This window comes from Accipiter gentilis, chromosome 19 (genome assembly GCF_929443795.1).
Source record: "Accipiter gentilis chromosome 19, bAccGen1.1, whole genome shotgun sequence".
Lineage (NCBI taxonomy): Eukaryota > Metazoa > Chordata > Aves > Accipitriformes > Accipitridae > Astur > Astur gentilis.
This window is the reverse complement of record NC_064898.1, coordinates 12721420-12743630: the sequence shown is the minus strand read 5'-3', so window position 1 is coordinate 12743630 and position 22211 is coordinate 12721420. Positions and strand designations below refer to the sequence as shown.

General features: G+C 38.1%; 1 protein-coding gene across 1 annotated transcript in view; it reads left to right on the top strand.

The window, feature by feature from the left end:
• DYNC2H1 (dynein cytoplasmic 2 heavy chain 1) overlaps window positions 1–22211 on the top strand; it is a 185788-nt gene that overhangs the window by 134130 nt on the left and 29447 nt on the right. Inside the window, exons 83-85 of the mRNA XM_049823214.1 lie at window positions 4072–4188; window positions 15936–16145; window positions 19012–19101. Coding sequence (XP_049679171.1) covers window positions 4072–4188; window positions 15936–16145; window positions 19012–19101 — 417 coding nt within the window. The remainder of the gene's footprint in view (window positions 1–4071; window positions 4189–15935; window positions 16146–19011; window positions 19102–22211) is intronic.

The following is a 22211-nucleotide window of genomic DNA, read 5'->3' as shown; positions in this document are numbered from 1 at the left end:
TAGCCAAACTGAAGTGCATCTACACCAGTGCACGCAGCATGGGCAACAAACAGGAGGAACTGGAAGCTATTGTGCAGCAGGGAAACTATCATGTAGTTACCATTGCGGAAACATGGTGGGATGGCTCGCACAACTGGAGGGCTGCAATGGATGGCTATAAATTCTTCAGAAGGTATATACAAAGAAGGAGAGGTGGTGAAGTAGCCCTGTATGTTAGGGGGTGTTTTGATTGTCTAGAGCTTAATGAGGGTGATGATAGGGTTGAGTGTTTATGGGTAAGAATCAGGAAAGGCCAACAAAGCAGATATCATGGTGGGAGTCTGTTATAGACCACCCAACCAGGATGAAGAGGCAGACAAAATATTCTATAAGCAGCTGAGAGAGGTCTCACAATTGCTCTCCCTTGTTCTCATGAGGGACTTCAACTTAACAGATGTCTGCTGGCAATACAGTACAGCAGAGAGGAAACAGTCCTGGAGGTTCCTGGAGTGTGTGGGAGATAACTTCCCAACACAGCTGGTGAGGAAGCCAACTAGGGAAGGAGCTGGACCTGTTGTTTGTGAACAGAGAAGGTCTTGTGGGTGATGTGATGTTGGAGGCTGTCTTGGGCACAGCGTTCACAAAATGCTGGAGTTTTTGATTCTCTGAGAAATAAGGAGGGGAGTCAGCACAACTGCTACCTTGGACTTCTGGAGGGCAGACTTTGGCCTGTTTAGGAGCCTGGTTGAGAGAGACTCTTGAGAGGCAGTCCTGAAGGGCAAAGGAGCCCAGGAAGGCTGAACATTCTTCAAGAAGGAAATCTTAAAGGCGCAGGAGCAGGCCATCCCCATGTGCCGAAAGATGAGTCAGCAGGGAAGACGACCAGCCTGGCTGAACAGACAGCTTTGTCTGGAACTCAGGAAAAAAAGGAGAGTTTATGACCTTTGGAAGAAGGAACAGGCCACTTCAGAGGACTACAAGGATGTTGTGAGGTTATGCAGGGAGAAAATTAGAAGGGCCAAAGTCCAGCTAGAACTTAATCTGCTTACTGCCATAAAAGACAATTAAAAAATGGTTCTGTAAATACAGTAGCAACAAAAGGAGGGCTAAGGAGAACCTCCATCCTTTACTGGATGCAGGGGAAAACATAGTGACAAAGGATGAGGAAAAAGCTAAGTTACTTAATGCCTTCTTTGCCTCAGTCATCAAAAGTAAGACCAGTTGTTCTTTGGGTACCCAGCCCCCTGAGCTGGAAGACAGGGACAGGGAGCAGAATGAAGCCCCCATAATCCAAGGGGAAATGGTGAGCGACCTGCTACACCTCTTAGACACACGCACAAGTCTATGGGGCCAGATGGGATCCACCCAAGGGTACTGAGGGAGCTGGCAGAAGCGCTCACCGAGCCACTTTCCATCATTTACCAGCAGTCCTGGCTAACCGGGGAGGTCCCAGTTGCCTGGAGGTTTGCAAACGCGACGCCCATGTACAAGAAGGGCCTGAAGGAGGATCCAGGGAACTCCTGGCCTGTCAGTCTGAACCTTGGTGCTGGGGAGGGTTATGGAGCAGATCATCTTGAGTGCCATCACAGAGCACGTGCAGGACAACCAGGGGATCAGGCCCAGTCAGCATGGGTTTATGAAAGGCAGGTCCTGTTCTCTCTCCTTCTATGACAAAGTGACCGGCTTCATGGATGAGGGAAAGGCTGTGGATTATGCCTAGACTTCAGTAAAGGCTTCGACACTGTTTCCTATAGCATTCTCCTGGAGAAACTGGCTGTTCATGGCTTGAATGGGCATACACTTTGCTGGGTAAAGAACTGGCTGAATGATTAAGCCCAAAGAGTGGAGGTGAATGGAGTTAAATCCAACTGGCGGCGGATCACAAGTGGTGTTCCCCAGGGCTTGGTGTTGGGCCCTGTTCTGTTTAATATCTTTATTGATGATTTGGATGAGGGGATTGAGTGCACCCTCAGTAAGTTTGCAGACAACACCAAGTTGGGAGGCAGAGTCGATCTGCTTGAGGGTAGGGAGGCTCTACAAAGAGATCTGGACAGGCTGGATCGATGGGCTGAGGCCAATCATATGAAGTTCAACAAGGCCAAGTGCCGGGTCCTGCACTTGGGTCACAGCAACCCCATGCAGCGCTACGGGCTTGGGGAAGAGTGGCTGGAAAGCTGCCCAGCAGAAAAGTCTCTGGGTGTGCTGGTTGACAGCCGGCTGAATATGAGCCAGTAATGTGCCCAGGTGGCCAAGAAGGCCAACGGCATCCTGGCCTATATCAGAAATAGCATGGCCAGCAGGACTAGGGAAACGATCATCCCCCTGTGCTTGGCACTGGTGAGGCTGCGCCTCGAATACTGTGTTTGGTTTTGGGCCCCTCACTACAAGAAAGACATTGAGGTGCTGGAGTGTGTCCAGAGAAGGGCAACAAAGGTGGTGCAGGGTCTAGAGCACAAGTCTTATGAGGAGCAACTGAGGGAACTGGGGTTGTTTAGCCTGGAGAAAAGGAGGCTGAGGGGAGACCTTATCGCTCTCTACAGCTACCTGAAAGGAGGTTGTAGCGAGGTGGGGGTTGGTCTCTTTTCCCAAGTAACAAGCAATAGGACAAGAGGAGATGGTCTCAAGTTGCAGCAGGGGAGGTTTAGATTGGATGTTAAGAAAAATTTCTTCATTGCAAGGGTTGTCAAACATTTGAACAGGCTGCCGGGGGAAGTGGTTGAGTCACCATCCCTGGAGGTATTTAAAAGATGTGTAGGTGTGGCACTTAGGGACATGGTTTAGTGGTGGACTTGGCACTGCTAGGTTTACTGTTGGACTTGATGATCTTAAAGGTCTTTTCCAACCTAAATGATTCTATGATTCTGTGTTATACAGATAGATTTTATATATTTATACTTCATGTATATTTATCTTTTATGTCTTGTAAGACATTTAATATAAGAATAAAATTACAGTGTTATATAAGTTAAAATTATTCAGTGTACTATGATCTTGTAGTATTTCATAGTCCATATCGAAGTTGATAAATAAGAAGCTGCTGTTTGCTTCAGCAAAAGAAAATTAAAAACAAAAGGAAACACCATATCATTGCATATATTTCAAGAATAGAAAATAAGTTAAAAGCCAGCAGAAAGCTTGATTTCCTGCCTCATTCTAACGTTTAAATAGTACAGTCCTTCTGAACAATTAATAAATATTTTATTATAAAGTTCAATTCTTTGAAGTCAAGCAAAAGAGGAGAGAATTACTTAGTTGTTCTCTAGCATGTCCTGCAAAAAATGCACTGAGAAAAATATCTAAAATTTTGCTAAAATACCTAAATATACCAGGGGTTTTATATAGAGTTTAAGGGACAGGCTACAATATCACTGAAGGATTTTAATTTCACTACTCTTTCTTTATAAATATATACATATATTTGATCAGTTTATGTGTGGAGTTACCAGGGTTGCTAACAATAAAAGGCAGTTGGACATAATGAACTGGAAGCTTCCCCTTCTTTCTGAAAGTTTTGCAGTTATTCTTTTAATTGCTTGCTTCCTTGCTTGCTTGCTTTAAACTAATAAATGTGCACTTAAATAACTTGAGGTAGCATGAATATCTAAGTAAGTAAGAGATCCATGGGAGATCAGAAGTCATTGATTATAATTGTCTTGGAATTTTGATGCCTGATAGGTACTATATGTATTTGGTTACCTATTCTGGTTTTTTGTTTCTCTTTTTAATTACAGATGAAGCCTAGTTAAAGGCAGAGCTTGAGTTTTGTCTGTAGATTTTGTGGAAAAGAGGCTTTTTAATTAATTTTACACCTTATTAGTTTTTAAATTATAGTTGAAGAAGACAGTGATTGTGATGAGAAAAATATGGAACTTTTTGTTTGTTTTGGGCTTAATATGAATGAGGCTCAAGTATGTTCTATATTTGGATATGGGTATTGTTTCTGTTTTGAATAGATCATGATTAGTAATTAAGTATGTGGAAGAGTGTAGTCCATAGAAAAATCAGAGAGTATTTGCTATTGTATCACATTTTTGTACTAAAATAAGTTTGTTTATCCTTCTTCAAAATTGCATTTGTATTCTTACCACTCAGGTCATTTCACAGCTTCGGATCCTGAGCAGGTCAGTAACTGCTGGCTGCAAATTTGATAGAGAAATATGGTCTACTGAACTTTCTCCTGTTCTCAACCTATGGAAGAAACTTAATCAGGTAGGAAAGCAGCTAATTTGAAAAGACAACTTTTTTCCCTCAGTAACTACATTAAAAGTAAGGTCTAAGTAACTATCTTGAATATTGGAATATAAGTAGTGAAAAAGAAAATTAAATGCATTTGAGGTGGGAAGTACAATGTTACATGTATGTAATTAGCTATGAATTCTGTATGTGGGATAACAGGCTATCACTTTTTTCTCCATATGGAGGTGAGACCACACTCACAAGACATAAGACTAACATCATGTGAGTGTTTCCAAGAAGAACACTAATATATTTTAGATTTGAATTTAGTCTCTTCATTTCTCTAATATTCACAAAGCAATGTTTAATAATTTTGAATATTAAATTAAGGCTTTCCTGTATTATATTGAAATATGCTACTAGCTTTAAATTGAGGTTCATTAAAATCCTTGCTACAATGCTTACAATATCCAGTCTCACTTCCTTTTTGTTCCTTCGTTGTTCTGAGTTGGTTCGGTTTGGTGGGGTTTTTTTACATATATTCTAAAGCTTGATTTCCAACCACTGAATTCTTATTGTGTGTGTGTGTTTAGCTATAACATGTGCGGATTCTCTTTGAAACGCAGATACTATGCATAGTTGGGAAGAATCCCTCTCACCTCATGCTAGGTGCCTACCTAGGCATTTGGTCATTATTTTTCTCCTCAGTGATAAGTAATAGATCGCAGACATTATGGCCTAGAAATGTCTTGTACACAACAATATTGGAATGAGAAAAGCCTTTCCCTTACTCGGATAACCACATATAAAGAAGTGACATGAGGTGCACATAAGAATTTGCAATTACATTTTTAAATCTCTCATTAAATTCTCATTTAATCCATGCTAAGTGTATGATATATCATGTTTTTGTCAAAATAATCTTTTGGTACTAAGTAACTTCATGTTGAAATCTGTGGCCTGTGAACATAGACTGCTGTTAACCAGGTCTGTGATCCTGTAAGAAAAAGCAGTATATTTCAATGGGACACCTTCCATTATATCTTACTGACTAGAGCTAAATATACATTTAGGCCTGCAAACCTTCCTTGCAAGAGCTTAGATGAAACTGTTGCATATATGTATACATATACAATCAGAAAATTAGAGATTTTGATTGTAGTGTTTGGAAGAATGATACATGAAGCCAGTTTTAAACAGTAAAACAAAACTGCACTACATTAATACTCATTAACAGCACACATTGCTAATGACTAGTTCTTTATCATTATTAATTATTAGCACTGCAAATTCAAATCACTTATTCTTTAAACCTTGTGTCATAAATTAGCTGTGAGTATGTAGTACCATGAAGCTGAAGCCACATACTCACCACTGGTGGCTATGGTCCTTAATGGTCTTAGTCACCCAGGTGGAGGTAATCAAGCCTGAGAGCTCTTTGACAAGGGAAGCTGGACGTGATGCAGGCCTCATCTTTCTCCCCTGCTGTCACCCTCAAATCCGAGATCTCCTTTCATATGAATTGTCAGCCCTTTACCTCTGTTCCTGAACTACAGGTTGGGTGATGCTTAGATGGGGTTATTTTTCAGGCTGCAGCAAGTACCTTATTGTGTCACTTGGCTGTTTTTCTTTCCTGCTTAATTGTGTCTTCTTGTCTTAAAGCAAAAGCAGTCGAGGCAGTTCTTAATGTTGTTCTCTGTCAATGACCAGTAGGTGACCATCAGCTTGTTTTTTATAGTTCTCTTTTCAACGTGTGTCCATACTTTCAAGACCTTCGCTATTATGCTATGCTTCAACTTCACATCACAACAGGAGACACCTGGTACTGAATTCCACTTCAAAGAGCAAGCTTTCTTAACAAGTTGATAACAAGTCTAGAAGGCCAGTACTGGGGCCTTGCACAGTTAGCATAAGACATAGTTAGTGTGGCCTGTTCCTAGTAAGAGCAATTTTTTTTAATTTTTTTTTTTTACAGGACCATTGGATACAAAAATTTTATGTAATGCTTTGCTATGCTTACTGTATTATGTTTGAGTTCAAAAAAAGCTACTATTAATTAAATCTTGTGCTTAGTGTGCAGTACTTCTGTGTATGCAGGAGGCCTCGTTTAGCTACAAAACCAATCTGTTTGCTAAGGATTAGCATCAGCCTTACTGATATATAATGTCTGGGTAAACTCTGGCTAATCCCTTGCCAATGACCATCCTGCCATTCTTCAGTTTCCTTCTGTGAGTTACCCTGTAGCTTGTCCGTTCAGAGAACTGAGCAGCTAGTTTCTTTCTGACTTTTGGATTTGTTGATTTGAAAATAGCCATTTTTTTACCACACTGTATCTGAGAACTTTCTTTAGAGATATAAAATGCTCTCTTCAATCAATGCTGTCATAAGGGCTTAATTTGATTTCCTAAAAATTAGGCTTCTAGCACTATAAAAGAAACCATCAAATATTCATGGCCTGGCAGATATAACCCAAAATCTGCAGGAGACCTGTGAACTGCTGGAGTAGCACGTAGGGACAGAATGAGACATCTCAAATGTCACTAGGTTGCCTGCCTGAATCAAGGCTGTGGTGCCTATTTATTCTTCTGCTTAATTTTAACTACAGGAAAATGAATTATGGAATATTTCTGTGTTCTCTCCTTGCCCAGTATTTGTACAGTCACCATATGTATCTGTGTTTGACCTACATTTTTACTGCTTGTAATATCTTAAAATAAAAGACTCTATAAAAAGACTCAGGAAGTTCAACAAGGCAAAGTGCAATGTCTTTCACATGGGTTGGGGCGGTCCCAAGCACAAATACAGGCTGGGTGATGAGTGGATTGAGAGCAGCTCTGCAGGGGAGGACTCAGGGGTATTGGTTGGTAAGAAGCTCAACACGACCCAGCAGTGTGCACTTGCAGCCCACAAAGCCAACCATATCCTGGGCTGCATCAAAAGAAGCATGACCAGCAGGTCAAGGAAGGTGATTCTCCCTCTCTACTCTGCTCTCATAAGACCCCACCTGGAGTATTGTGTTTAGCAACATAAGGACATGGACTTGTTGGATTGAGTCCAGAGGAGGGCCACTAAGATGATCAGAGGGCTGGAGCAGCTCTCCTGTGAAGACAGGTTGAGAGAGTTGGGGTTGTTCAGCCTGGAGAAGAGAAGGCTTCGCGGAGACCTTATAGCAGCCTTCCAGTACCTAAAGGGGACCTACAAGCAAGATGGGGAGGGACTTTTTACAAGGGCATGTAGTGATAGGACAAGGGGTAATGGCTTTAAGCTGAAAGAGGGTAGATTTAGATTAGACATAAGGAAGAAGTTCTTCACTTTGAGGGTGGTGAGGCATGGAACAGGTTGCCCAGAGAGATTGTGGATGCCCCCTCCCTGGAAGTGTTCAAGGCCAGGTTGAATGGGGCTTTGAGCAACCTGGTCTAGTGGAAGGTGTCCCTGCCCATGGCAGGGGAGTTGGAAGTAGATGATCTTTAAGGTCCCTTCCAACCCAAACCATTCTATGATTCTATGATTCGATATTATCTTAAAATTTCTTTGATTTTCTAACATTTTTTATGCTGTTACCAGGTTAATTTCTTTATCTTTTGAAGATCTCCTTTAGAACAGGATGGCCTCTGACCTTGTGTACGGTTTTTTGGGGGGACATTTGCTTGAGTGTTTCAAAAAATTTAAATAATGATGTCCTTTATCAAAATTAGTTTTCATAGTTTGCTCAACTAGTACTTCCTATAAGCTTTGAAAAAGTCTAGGCATCTTTAAAAAGTCCACATACATTGCATACAGTTCTACATTCAAATTCTTTATTGATAGGTCAATGAAGGCATCATGTTTGTTTTCAGAAGTTTTAAATAAAGACCTGGGAATTGGAACCAAGAAAATAATTGAACTGCTGCTTAAGTTAACAATCACACATTATTTTATTTATGCATGAATGAGCACAGAATATGCACTAACATGATTTCCCAGGTATGAAGCAGTAAAATGACAAAAACTATTCCTGAACTCTGTAAAATTTTTTTTTCCCCCCCCTCAGTTTTGGAAGCATTTACCTTCAACTGCAGACTCTTTGTTAGAAGAGTCATAGAGTCATAGATTCATATGATTTGTTAGAATCATAGAGTCATAGAATGGTCTGGGTTGGAAGGGAACTTTAAAGTTATCTAGTGCAACCGCCTGCCATGGGTGGGGATATCTTTCACCAGATCAAGTTGCTCAAAGTCCTGTCCTACCTGACCTTGAACAATTCCATGGATGGAGCATCTATAACTTCCCTGGACAACCTGTCCCAGTGTCTCACCACCCTTACAGTAAAAATTTCTTCCTTACATCCAGTCTGAACCTCCTCTCTTTCAGTTTAAATCCATTGCCCCTTGTCCTGTCACTACAGGCCCTGGTAAGAAGTCTTTTTCCGTCTTTCTTATAAGTTCCCTTTATGTATTGAAAGGCCGCAATAAGGTCTCCCTGGAGCCTTCTCTTCTCCAGGCTGAACAACCCCAATTCTCTCAGTCTATCTTTATAGGAGAGGTATTCCAGCTCTCTGATCATTTTTGTGGCCCTTCTCTGGACCGTCTGGGATACAGTATCCAGGTTGGGTCACAAGAAAGTGGAGTAGAGGGAGCGAATCACCTCCTTTGACCTTCTAGTCACACTTCTTTTGAGGCAACCCAGGATATGGTTGGCTTTCTGGGCTGCAAGTGCACATTGCAGGCTCATGTCCAATTTTCCATCCACCAGCATCCCCAAGTCCTTCTCCGGAGGGCTGCTCTCAATCCCTTCATCTCCCAGCCTTTACTGATACTGGGGATTGCCCTGACCCATATGCAGGACCTTGCATTTGGCCTTGTTGAACTTCGTGAGGTTGTTGTTGTTATTATTATCTTCTTTTATCTATTGGATACAGATAGTAGTAAAGTAGAGGTAGATGGGATAGATGCTGACAATACTTTCCATTTTATTTAGAAGAGGCAAATATTAGTCTTCTACCTGTCAAATGTACTTATCACAAAGGGTAGTTGGAAGCAATGGTTGAATAACTGTTTCAAACTACTGAAACTCAGAAAGTACCCAGTATAGGTCTGAATTGAATCTAGCTAATCTATTTATAAATTCAGCGCTGTTTTTAAAATCAGCTACTTTTTATTCCAGAGGCAAAAAATGCTCAGAAGCTTGTTAATATGTAGACAAAGATTAAGTATGTTTTTAAACATTTTTATTCCAGTGCTGAGTATGTAAATCAAGGATTAACTCAGAAAGGATTATCTTACAAATACCTTGAAAATAGTTACTTTACGTCTAAGTGCTGATGATTGTGAAGCATAACAATATTTACCACTTGACATAAGTTTGTCCTGTACAATTTATACTGGAGTAATTGGTCATAGTCTTTAAGTGTGGACATATTTTTAACTGTACACTCTCAATACCGTATGGTTGTGTTCTGTAATCTAGTGTCCAAGTTTAGATAAAATCACAGACAGCATTTGACTGGGTATTTCTCTGGACTGAACATCAGTGTTTCATCCTACAAAAATCAGTCTAAATAATTTAGAGTATATAATACAGCTAAATTGACAGAATGTCTGTAGAATTTATGTAGTCAGTAAATTTCAGAAATCAGTGATAAAACAAAAATTTTACCTAATATTGGCCAACATTTCACAAATCTGTAAATGGACTATTTAACTTCTTAGTGATGTGCCCACTGAAGAATTATACCACATTAAAATATGTAAAATAATATTTGTATTTTTTCATGAGTGCAAATTGTAATCTCTCAATCAATAGTATTGAGTTCAGCTAACACAGGCAGCAAATGCACACAGCAGTTGGCACAGCAGTTGGCACAGCAGTTTGTGCAGAATTGCTTACAGAGACCAGCAACTTTGCTCAGCAGAGGATGCACCTTCTCAGCAATGGTAGTGACATGCCACAGGGCACAGTCCCCCCCCAGCTGCTCTTAGAGCAATGGACCCTCTAAGATGAGAACTTTGACTCAAACAGAGCTCCAGAAGGAGGATGCAGCACTGCAGATCTCGAACTGCAGGGAGTGCCTGGTGCCTCTTCCTGAGGCTGGGGCAGCAGAAGTTGGTTGTCTAACCTGCAGGAGGTGTGTGCTTGTTGAGGATCTGCATCATCAAATAAAGGAGCTGTGAGAGGAGGTCAGCAGATTTTGCAGCATCAGAAGTAGATTAGCTGGGTCTTTTCTGAGACACTGAGCTTGAAGAGCCAAGCCCCCAACTTTCCTGAAGGTGGTGCAGGCAGAGTCTGTCTGTTGGGAGAGCAAGTGAAGACTTACAGGATGGCAAAGGCTGGAAGCTTGAGACTTCTGGCACCAGGAGCAATGGCTGCTTCTCCATCTCAAAATTTGCACTTACAGAACAGATTTAGTGCCCTCATTGCTGACAAGAGGCCAGGAATTCTGTCCAATGAAGCTCCCAAGCCAGCTAAACCTGATCCACACAGAAGCACCAGGAGGAAGCAGTAAGGAATAGTGGTGGGCAACTCCCTGCTGTGGGGAGAAGGATGCTCCTATCTTCTGATGTTATCTGTTGTCTAGGGAGGTTTGCTGCTTGCCAGGGGCTCAGATCTGGGATATTGTAGAAAGGCTGCCAAGGCTTGTCTGGCCCTCAGACTATATTACCCCTTCATGGTTTTCCACATAAACCCCAGTCATACTGCCGGGGGTAACGTGGAGCATATGAAGCATAACTACATCGGTCTGGGGGTGGTGGTTAAGGGCATGGGGGCCTAGGTGTTTTTTCTTCTTGATCCTTACAGTGAAGGTGGAGGACATGAGGAGGAGTGGACAGATCCTACAACTGGTTGCACAGCTGGTGTCAGCAACAGGGGTGGTTTTTTTTATGATCCTGGGACACTTTATGAGGATTGATGATTGCCTGCTTGAAAGAGAAAAGGTCCACCTGACTACATGGGGCCAACAGGCTGGCCAACTTGGTGAGGAGAGTTTTAAAATGGAAGTAGCAAGGTAGGGAGAGGATGACCGGGAGGAAGTAGTTGACGAGGTTGGCAGGCAAAGTATGTCTGTAAACATCATCATCAACAAAATCAACAAAACAGAGCTGAAGACAGACCAGCTAAAGTGTGTCCATATAAACAAGGAAGTGCCTACCTGATGGAATTATCAGGAAAGTCTCACACCCTTTCTGGGAAATCACCATGATGGGGTGCCTCTCTGATGTGCCTGTACACTAATGGGTGCAGCATCAGGAACAAAGAGGAATTAGAGGTTTGCATACAGTTGCAGAGCTATGATCTTATAGGGGTCACAGGAACATGGTGGGATAGCTCACACATCTGTAGTGCTGCCATGGATGGATACAGGTTCTCTTGGAAAGAAAAGCCAGCGAGGTGAGGATGGGGAGTTGCCCTTTATGTGAGAGACCAGTGGGAACGCATGGAGCTTTACCTAGAGATGTACAACGTGCCAGTTGGGAGTTTGTGAATTAGGATTAGAATTTAACATTAGGGTGGGTGTCTGCTACGAGCCACCTGATCAGAAAGAAGTAGGTGAGACCTTTTTCACATGCCTGCAAGATTTGGGGAGCTTCCTGAGGTCTAGAAGAAAGCAAACGTCACTCCTTTATTTAAGAAGGGCAAAAAGGAGGATCCAGAGAACAATAGGTCAGTTAGCCTCACCTGGGAAGGTGATTGAGCAAATAATCTTGGAAACAATTTCCAATGATTGTCAAGGGTCATTAAGATGATTAGGGGACAAGAGCATCTGTCATACAAGGAGAAGATGAGAGAACAAGGACTGTTCAGCCTGCGGAAGAGAAGGCTAGGAATATCTTACCAGTGCGCGTCAGCTGATGGGAAGGAGTAAAGGAGATAGAACCAGACTGTTCTCAGTGGTGTCCTGTGACAGGACGAGGACATGGGTGCAAACTGAAATACAGGAAATGGCATTTAAACATAAGGCAAAACTTTTTTACTGTGAGGCTGGTCAAACACTGGAACAGGTTGCCTAGAGAGGCTGTGGAGTCTCCATCCTTGGAGATATTGAAAACCTGACCGGACACAGTTCTGGGCAACCTGCTGTAGCTTTGAGCAGAGGGTTGGACTAGACAATCTTCAGAGGTTCCTTCCAACCTCAACTGTTTTGTGATTCTGTGAATAGTAGTCCTTTGTGCTCAGTTTTCAGAGCTATCACAATCTTTGTGGCCAAACAGCAAAAATGGCAGATATAGATGGCGCTTCCATTTTAGACATTTTGAAATGGGAAATAATTCTTATATATTAATACAGTAAGGAGGACTTAAATGTTGTTACTTTTTCAGAAATATGTCTGGAAATTTGCGGGACTCATTTTTCCTCTCAGTGGCATACATTTTGCAAAGCTCTGTTAAATGTTACTACCAATTATTCAGACATTATGAAATTGTTGAGCTGGGGAGTTTTCTATTCTTCGTCTATCCATAACAATAGAATCATGGAAACTGCCTCTTCTTAATCCATGGTTTATTAGTCCAGCCAGAATGCAGAGTCTGGAATTTTTCATCAAATTTTACTTTAAATGAAATGGATACTTAAAATCTGGTTCAGATTAGTGCACTCCTGTGTTGAAAGTTACACAAGCAATCTTCCTCTTTCTGTTTAGCTGTTCTGGACTAATACAGAATCTCTTGACATTTTCATGTATATTACCTTAATTTGAAAACACCCTTGTAATGGATACTGTCCTAAAACTGCTTCTGCAGTGTCTTTCAGCATTATTTAATAACAGCTTAACACTAATTGAATTAATTAAACTCTCATGAACCTGCCATTAAGTTAAAAAAACCCTAAATACTCAGATGCTCCGTATAATTTTGCATGAAAGACTGTTTACTGGGAAAAAAAAATAAAGCTGTCACTGAATAACTTGTCAAACAAATGTTACACAAATTTAAAAAAATATCTTCCTTAACGTGGAAGGACGGCTCACTACAGCCTGTTGGCCAGGGCTGGGCTGTCAGAGCAGTTCAACCAACCTCTGTCCTGGTGTGTCTTCTCTTCCTACGTAGCCTTCTGCCATGACAGAGTGTAGATCAGGACCTATATAAGCACTTCATTGTCACATAACTGGATCAGTTGGAAATCACTGCCCAACAGAACTCAGGCATTGCCGTCATATGATAGTTTTCAGAGATGCACAAAACCAGCAGGATGCAATGGGGCTGCATAAGTGTTTCATCATGTCCAAATGGTTATCTCTCATGAGTAGAGAGAGAGAGGAATCAGTGCTATATTTTTATTGTAAGGTAGATGCATTTTCTGCCTTGTTTCAGGGAAAACCTTTAGTACCTCCATGAAAGTTAGAAGGCCCACCTATAAAAAAAATTTGGAAGCGACTTCTTCAAAATTATTTTTGCTGAATATATATGATTATAAGCTGTCGTGATGTGTCCTGCCTTATCTTTTGTTGTGTTTGTAAATTGAAGGCTAACTAATTATTTTCATAAAGTTGCATAATGCTGCAAAACAATTGCAAAAGTAGTTTTGAAAATTAATGGGTTGTTGCTCTTATATCTAAAACATTAGGAACCTCAGCTTTAACAAAAGAACAATGTTTTTTTTTCACCAAGGACAATCAGTGAAGCAAAAATATAGTGTTATTCTTTCTTGTATTTTCAACAATGAAAAATTTGTGTAATGAACAGTGAGAGGCAAGTATCTAAAATAACAGGCAGAGAGACTCAAAGGAGGAGGCAGAACAAGTACATCAAAAGGCCAATGGAGGTTTCTAAAACCCACCACCACCAAAATTGAATTTTGAATCAAATGCAGAACTAGTGGAGGTATATGAGTTTATTTTAATTATATTTGTTACATTTCTGAGGAGGCAATTTTCAGAACATATTGGAGTTTGAAAAAGCTTGAGTTTAGGAACGTAACAAAGACAAAGCTCTGGAACAGCTTAGATGAGACTATATGAAGTCTTATATTGTACTGAGATAGTAACAAGTACAGAAGTGAAAGAGGGAAAATGATCAAAGTCTCAAAATACACCTAATTTAATATTGGTAGCATGATATAGTATTTAATGTTAAAGATGAGAACATATTTTCAGTTTCTTATGATTAGGAAAAGCACTCAGTACTTCAGGAATTCTTCATCTTAATTCCAAAGCAGGTCACGAGGATATTTCTAAAGCTGATGTGAGTTATATACATAATGGATTTTAAGGGAATGTAATAGAACATTAAATGTATAAGCTGATATTGGTATTCATGTTTAATTTTCCTATAAAAATGACAGATGGGTTGTTTTAACGAATTCTCAGGAGAAAGCATTAAAAAGAGTGATTAAATGAATATGCAGTTCCTAGGAGACTGTTATGTAAAGGACAGTATTGAGGAACTTAGAGGCCTTCTCTTGTCAGTAAGTTTTTCGTGAATTAAGACAGTATATGTGAAAGACAGTAAAGCCTACAAGTCGCAATGTCTTTGTTCTTTTTTGTGCAATTAAATACTCCAATAAGAAATTATCAGCTAGTTTCTACTAGTCTTATATTACATTTTATATATACTCAACAAACTATGGTCTCAGAAAAATTGAAGTGAAATTGGAACTATGATTTCAGGATTTATGCAAAGACAAAATACAAAACATTTCTAAATACTGTATGTTTCTTACACTTTGAACAGTAAGTAACTTTGTTGTATACCTTTTTACTAATGTGGGAGGGAAAACCATATCCTTCATTTTTCTGTTGGTCATAAACCAAAGTATCTGTGTGACTCTTGCACATAGCTTTTCTCATATTTTTACTTGGTAGTTGAGTGCAGTATGAGCTTGAAACAAAACACATGTGAAAGTTCTGACAAACTTAGAGTGCCTGGGAATGATTATGGAGGCAGACATCCTGTGTGTTCTGGAAAGCAAGATTCCATGTGACAATTCAGAAGTGTATTTAATCTGAAAAAAAAGTCAAAACTACTTGTTATTTTAAGAAGAGATACTTAAGAGAAAGTAAAATCTAATTTTACCTTGAATAAATTACTAGAAATTGAAATAGCAAAACAGCTTTTTTCCCAAAAGCTAGGGTTTTCTTTTTGCATTTATGCCTTGTAGAATTTTCCAATAAAGGTTTAAATTCCATAACTGGAATTCAGTGCAGCATCTTGTCATATGTCAGGTTGACAGTTTCAGAACACATGCTAAAACATATTTATGTAATAAGCTGTATATGGATTAAGACTTGCAAAATGATACCATCTCTTGAAATTATTGAATAAATTTGGATCTTCAGTGGCTGTAATGGAATGGAAGTAAGTAATAAAAATGTCAATGTGAGAGCAGTAGTACCTCTCAGAGTCTGAGTTACTCAGGATTTACATGTAATATTCTATTTATTTTGTATTTATTATTTTGCTTCCAGGTTGAACTAGTCTTATCAAAGCAGGAGCTGTATCTGGCAGCATGGTTTATAGTACCCAATACAATCTTGTTATGCTGAGTACACTACTGCTTTTTATATTGACACATTAACACAAATACTAAAAGCAGAGATACAGCTAAGTGAAGATTTTTCAGAAATTCCAGTACTTTTGAAGTAACTGGGTAGACAGAGTTGTCTCAGAAGAGTGTTGCCTTTATTGAACATCTCATGGACAATGAAAGTATCACTACAGTTTTAATCCAGCATCAGAAAAGAGGGGCTATCTGAATTACCTGAAGGCTCACAAGGTCATATGAAGTATTACGAATTAAACAAATAATACATTGTATAACATAATAGTTTCCCTGAGTTTATTAACTGGACATCATGTGTTCTTTTTTAGAATTCTAACCTGATTCATCAGAAGGTATCTCCTCCTGTGGAGCAACAAGGATCCCCAATCTTATCATTCATTACTCTGGAGCAATTCAATGCCATTCGCCTTGTGCAAAGTGTCCATCAGTCACTTGCTTCTTTAAGTAAAGTCATCAGAGGTACTTCATTACTGAGTTCCGAAGTACAAAGACTAGCAAGTGCTCTGCTAAATCAGAAGGTAAGCTACTTTGTCATGAATTTACATTATAAGCAATGAAAAAAACCAAGGAAACTGAACAAAATTCTGATACATATTTTCATGTCATCATTTGCTATAAGTTCTTTTATTGACAGAGACTCTAAAATGGGGTTCTTTTATTGATAGGGACTAAAATAGAACCATGTTTTATCTGGAATGAAAACCCAGGAAAATGTTGCTTCAAGTACTTGCAGAAGCTTCTGAATATATTATACTTTTATCAAGCTTTCTCTTAAGGGCAAATCCGATAAGATTAGAAGTTGTGGAATACTATTTCCATTTCAAATACCAAATCATGCTAGATAAGTCAAATATATTAGCCAGTAGAACATGGAAATGTGACCCTTTTCTTAGTTTTTACAGTTTCTTAAAATTTAAGTTTTACTGCAGTTGTAATCACAATTTGCTCTCTGTATTTATTCAGGACAAATTCTTGCCGTATTACACGAGACAAGCTGTGCTTATCATACCAACCTATCATCTCACCCTATATTCTTGATATACAAGAAAAGCAACCAAAATTTATACATGTACTTTCTCCATGTTTTCTGGCATCAAACTGGGCATGTTTATAAACTGGTACAATTAGTGACTGCAAATTTACATGTTCTGTGATGAATAGCTAGATAATATGGATTCCAAAGATAGTCAAACATTGATGTGAAACTGTGGTTTTGTTTCACCTGCAGCAATTGATAAATTGTGTCAATGCAGGTACGTTGATATTGAGATTAGCCCTACAATGAACAATAATTCCTATTTACATCTTGTTTATCTTCATGCGAGGAACAAGTACTGTTAAAAAGATTGTTATGCATTTATTGATCTATCAAATTTCTAATTAAAACAATAATTAAATTCTTTGTCTTTTCAGATTCACAAGACAGCACTTGTTAGCAAAATTGAAGTACAATTAGAATAAATTAACATTTTCATGTTAGCAAGCTCATTGCTTTTTTAAACACGTTTTGACTGCGTGGTAGAAATTGGTGCTAAGTACAAGTCACAGTGAATGCAAATGATACATGTAATGGCCATTTTTTTGTATTTGTTACATTTCTTGTTACTGAGCAAGAGGGTATGGCTTGCTTGTGTGCTTAAGCTGCACTCTTAAATTGGAAGCAGCAGGAACTATGAAGCTGATCACTGTCACAAAAATGTAGTTAAAGATTCTATGCATTTTTTTCTGTCACAAATATCAGTTCAGTGCTTCCTTATATATTGAACAGTGTTTCTGGCATTTCATCTGCTTACTTACCCACTTACCTTGACACAGATCACTTCATTGGATTGTGACCATAAAGCAATCTTTTTCAGCAGCCCTTCAGAGAGGCTAATGCCACACTCTTGGCATGGCAGCTAAACCTCATGGCAGCTAAGTGTCACTATATTTATCATCTTAAGGTGGTTTGTTTAATATATTTTCTACATACTGTTCTTGTTTAGTTTAGTGTGGTCATGCGTTATGTAACAAAGGACTATTTTAAAAAACTTATATTTTAAAAGCACCAAGATTGTAGCTCTTTTAAGATTATAGCACCTGAAGAAGCTGCTAGATTACCAATAGAAATGTGAAACAAAATAAATGTAACTTCTAAAGGTTTCAGCAATGTGCCTTATTTGTACAAAATTTATATGTTAGTGTATCTCTGAAATACGCTTCCATACTAACAATTAGCTAAGCTATTACTTTAAACTTAGAGTAATTGAGAGTGATATATTAGCAACATTAGGTGAACGCCTTCCAAATGATACATTGGTGAGCTGCCTGTAAATGCATATCTAGAAAAAGAGTCTGCAAAAATGCAAGGATAATAGTTTCAAATACAAAAACTTTTCAAAAAATCATACTTATGCAAAAAAGCATGCAGTTAATTATGCTTTATTAATTGTCTTATATGTATTCTAGTTTATTCAATTCATTATTAATTAGTGTCTTCAGATGCAGATATTTCCTGGGGTTTACCTATAAAAGGTACATATGGAGTATTTACTTTGAAAGACACTTTTTCTTACAAACTTCTGTGATCAGATTTTGAAAATCTGTTCAGCACATATGCTATTAGATTGTGAACCTTCTTGAAAATACATCTGTAAATGTTGAACAGTATAAACTGTTTAGTCTGCTCAGCATCTTTAGTATTGTGCAATATTCCATAGGTAATGATTTACATCAATTCTCTTTCACATAAGCAGGAGAATCTTGCAGAGTCAGTTTCAGTGTGCTTTACAGATTCCTGTGGAGTAGCTACAATTAATGTTTTTATCCTTATTTTATATGGAGAAAATCTAACAGGATATTTTAAGCCTCTCTTTTTGAAGTCTATGAGAAATTTGTATGGGGAGGTCTTGCAGGATTTTATTCTCAGGTGTTTTTCTACAAACACTTTAAGATGATGAAAAAGTAATCTTGTGGAGGAATTGTACCAGATTCATTTTGCCACAGAGCCACACAACTGCATGTTCAAGTCTGAGAACGCAGCAGCAAAGAGTGGGAACCTGTGGTTGCAGTTGAAAGATGGCATTGTGGCTTTCCAAGAAAGAATCAGTTTAAGCCTTTTTGAAGTGTTTGCGGAACCTACTGATGTTTCCTTATTGAATAGCAGAGATTCTTGTTAACTTCTCCATGACCACTGTATCTCTGTGGGCCACATAAAGCATTAGCATGAATATGACCTTCCTATTAGTGGTTGTATGCTTTGATCATTATATTACATGTATTGCCTTTTTTCTTTGTAAATATATTTGATGTCCAGATTATTTAATTTCATTCAAATTGCTAGCTTAAAATGTAATGATGATGGTTTCAAAATAGATAGTTTCAGTAAATATATTTATATTTCAGTGTCCCGTCTCATGGCAAAGCAAGTGGGAAGGTCCAGAAGATCCTTTACAATATCTTCGAAGTCTTGTAGCTCGAGCACTTGCTATACAGGTAATTTTAAAGAGTCATTTTACCTCAATATGCTGGTGTTCAGTGGCATGGGATATTATGTGAATTGCACTACAGTAGGCGTTTCCAAACTCAAGTCCCAAACAGTTTTAAATGTGTGAAAAGGCATGAAAAAATGTAAAGATAGATGAGAAATGTGAAGACAGCAGACTGAGCAATTTGAAGTCAGTAACTTTAAATACAGTAATGTGGTTAGTCACTTCACAATAGATTTACATCTTAGATTTTAGTCATTAGTCTTTCTGATGAATTGTGGGGAATGAAGATAGATTTATCTACTCAGATGAATCTACATCTAAGTCAAGAAACATTCTTTAATCTGGTAGAGAGGTACGTATAAAGAGATAAAGTGAAGCAATTATGATAGACGTAGAAATTCATAGAAGACTAGTCTTGGAAGCAAATAAAGAATATATCTGCATTCTCCAGGTTTACAAGAGGCTATAATAGAAGATGCAGTCTGATAACTCTGTCAATCTATAGTCTGACAGTGGAGAAGATAATTTTTAGTTAAGGTAAATCTAGCTATAATTTGATTGACAGAAGAGGTATATTTAAGATAATAGGCAGACAAGTAAAAAAGTAATTTATCTAAATTAATTAGTATTTAAGGAAACAGATTTCATCATGTTGGATGCATAGAGAGGAAACTGTGAGAACCTTCCAGACAGCATGTTTCCTTCAGGAGGGACAGATCTTCTATTACCTCCAGGCAGTAAATAGAAAGCTGCTGGTTTTGACCTTGATTAACACAGTCTTGTCCCGTGGGATATGAAGAAGATTTCTGTCAACATTAGTGTTGACTGTCATATTCAGAAGGAAGACTTGAGGGGCACATGATTTCTAGGCATTACTTTTTCTAAAGAAACTATCAAATGGATGTTTCCAAAGTATTAATAACATTCTGGTTATGCAAACCATTTCTTTTGGCTAATGCTCAATTTTTTCTTTATCTTTGTTCACAAAAAGGCTAAAATTATGAACAATAAAGTGTAAATATATATAGCAACAAATGATAATGCATGTTCAGAAATTATTGGGTCATATAACTAGAGTTGAACTTAGTCCCCTCGGTCTTTTGACTGACTATTATAATATATTATTATTATTATTATTATTATTATTAAAGCATCATTCGTGGCTGAGTCAGCAGTGTTTGTAATCTTCAAGAGTACCTTGCAGTTTGTGACTTCTACCTTTATTTGGTTGTGACCAAACTGCTTGCAATTTTTCTTAATTTATACGATTTTTTTTAAATGGAAGCCTGAGATTACGGTTCAAGCTTCTGTGTGGAGTGCACCTCCCATACAAAGTGGAGATAATGTGGCAGAGTGTAACAGGATGAAATTAGTGTTAACAGTAATAGATAATTTTCAACCAAACATATTGAAAAAGTTTTTATTTCCATATATTACTCCAGTCAACTACTGACAAGTGTGCTGCATTATATTACCATGATAGTAATCTTCCATTCTTATTGTTCAAAGTGCTGAAAAAGTTGTACATTTGGATTACTCATTTTTATGAAAGGTATGAAGAAGAAATCATTTACAATTGTAAACACCTATTTACTCTAAGAGAGGGACAGATTATTAAAGGCAGAGCTTTACAGTAGATATTTAATGGTATCCATAAGCAGTAAATTGTGTAAATTTTTTTGTTAGTGACAATAGAAGGTAGTGACAGATGACCAGATACCGGTTCTTATATTTGTTATATATTTTTTTTAATGTCAAATATGTAATACAGTTGTATTTGAAGCAATTCTTAATAACACAATATCAGTCCATTTTGCTTCTCAAGCTTCTAGTCAGATCACATCTGAAATACAGTTTCTACGTTTTTATTTTTGTATGTATTTTACCAGAAAAATGTTGATTATTTCTAATTTCAGTTGAATCATCTTTTTCCTTAAATGTGATTCCAATTCATGTTTGTACATATTACACCAAGATTTTGATTAGCCTTGATGATTTTTTAATTACCTTTCCTATTTTGTTACTTTTCATTATTGATTTTATAAATGTAGTTTATCATTAGTTAATTTGAGATTTAGTATTCAAAAGTTCAATAAAGGCTTCAGTAAAGGCTTTCTTTTAACTCTGAAAGTTATCTTCAGATTTATATTTCAATAAAGGACATATTTTTGATGGTTTAGTTTTATATGACCAACTCTATCATTTTTTGATAATTATTCATACCTCCCTCTGTTTCATTCACTGTAAGATATTGACTTCTGCCTTCACCATTTCAGACAGATCTGTTTTAGGTATTTTTCAAGAGAAAAATAGGAGACATTGAAACATCAAAGTTGTACTGACAGATTGCATCTACTAAGGATGCAGTAAGTCTCTACTTAGGTTATTTGTTAAAGGCTTCCTTGTCAGGATGTTTGCTCCTGGTGCAGAAAATAATAAAAGCAGCTGCTTTGTTACAAACATTTAATGGGGATGAGGAGGAACCCAAAATGTAGGCCAGATCGTAGAATAATTATAGCAGAACTTATAGAAGTGTAAAGATGTTCTGAGTGCATTACACAACGACAGAAAAACAACAGGTGTTGCATTTCTCAGGTCTGAATTCACTCACTAAAAGCTAAAAAAAGGAAATCTGCCTACTTAAAGTGTGAACAAATCAGTATATGCAAAATGCGGTAGAGCCATTTTTTGCTGTGTATTATGTTGTGGTGATAGAGCTGATGGAAATATGTAATTTCTTTCCAGGTGGAAGTTCTGATATTTGGATGTTAGCTTTTGCTTTAAATTAAAACAATAATTCTTTGCATTGAACATTTTTCTAACATGAAGAGTTCTGAATACTTCCAATTAGCAAGGCTGACACTGAACTTTACAATATTGTGTTTCAGCTTGTCTGTCTACAGTGATTTATTTGCTATCAACATTAAGATACGAAGCTTATGAATCATCATAGATCTTTGTGTTTGTTGTAATTCTTGACCCTTATACTCCCAGTTTCCTCATGGTGGCATCTTAAATGTGTTCTGTGGTTTCCTTCTCTCATGGTACATGATTATAGCTTAGCAATAACATACATCAGTGTATAACGGAATTTAAGTCCATCCCAGTCTGTAG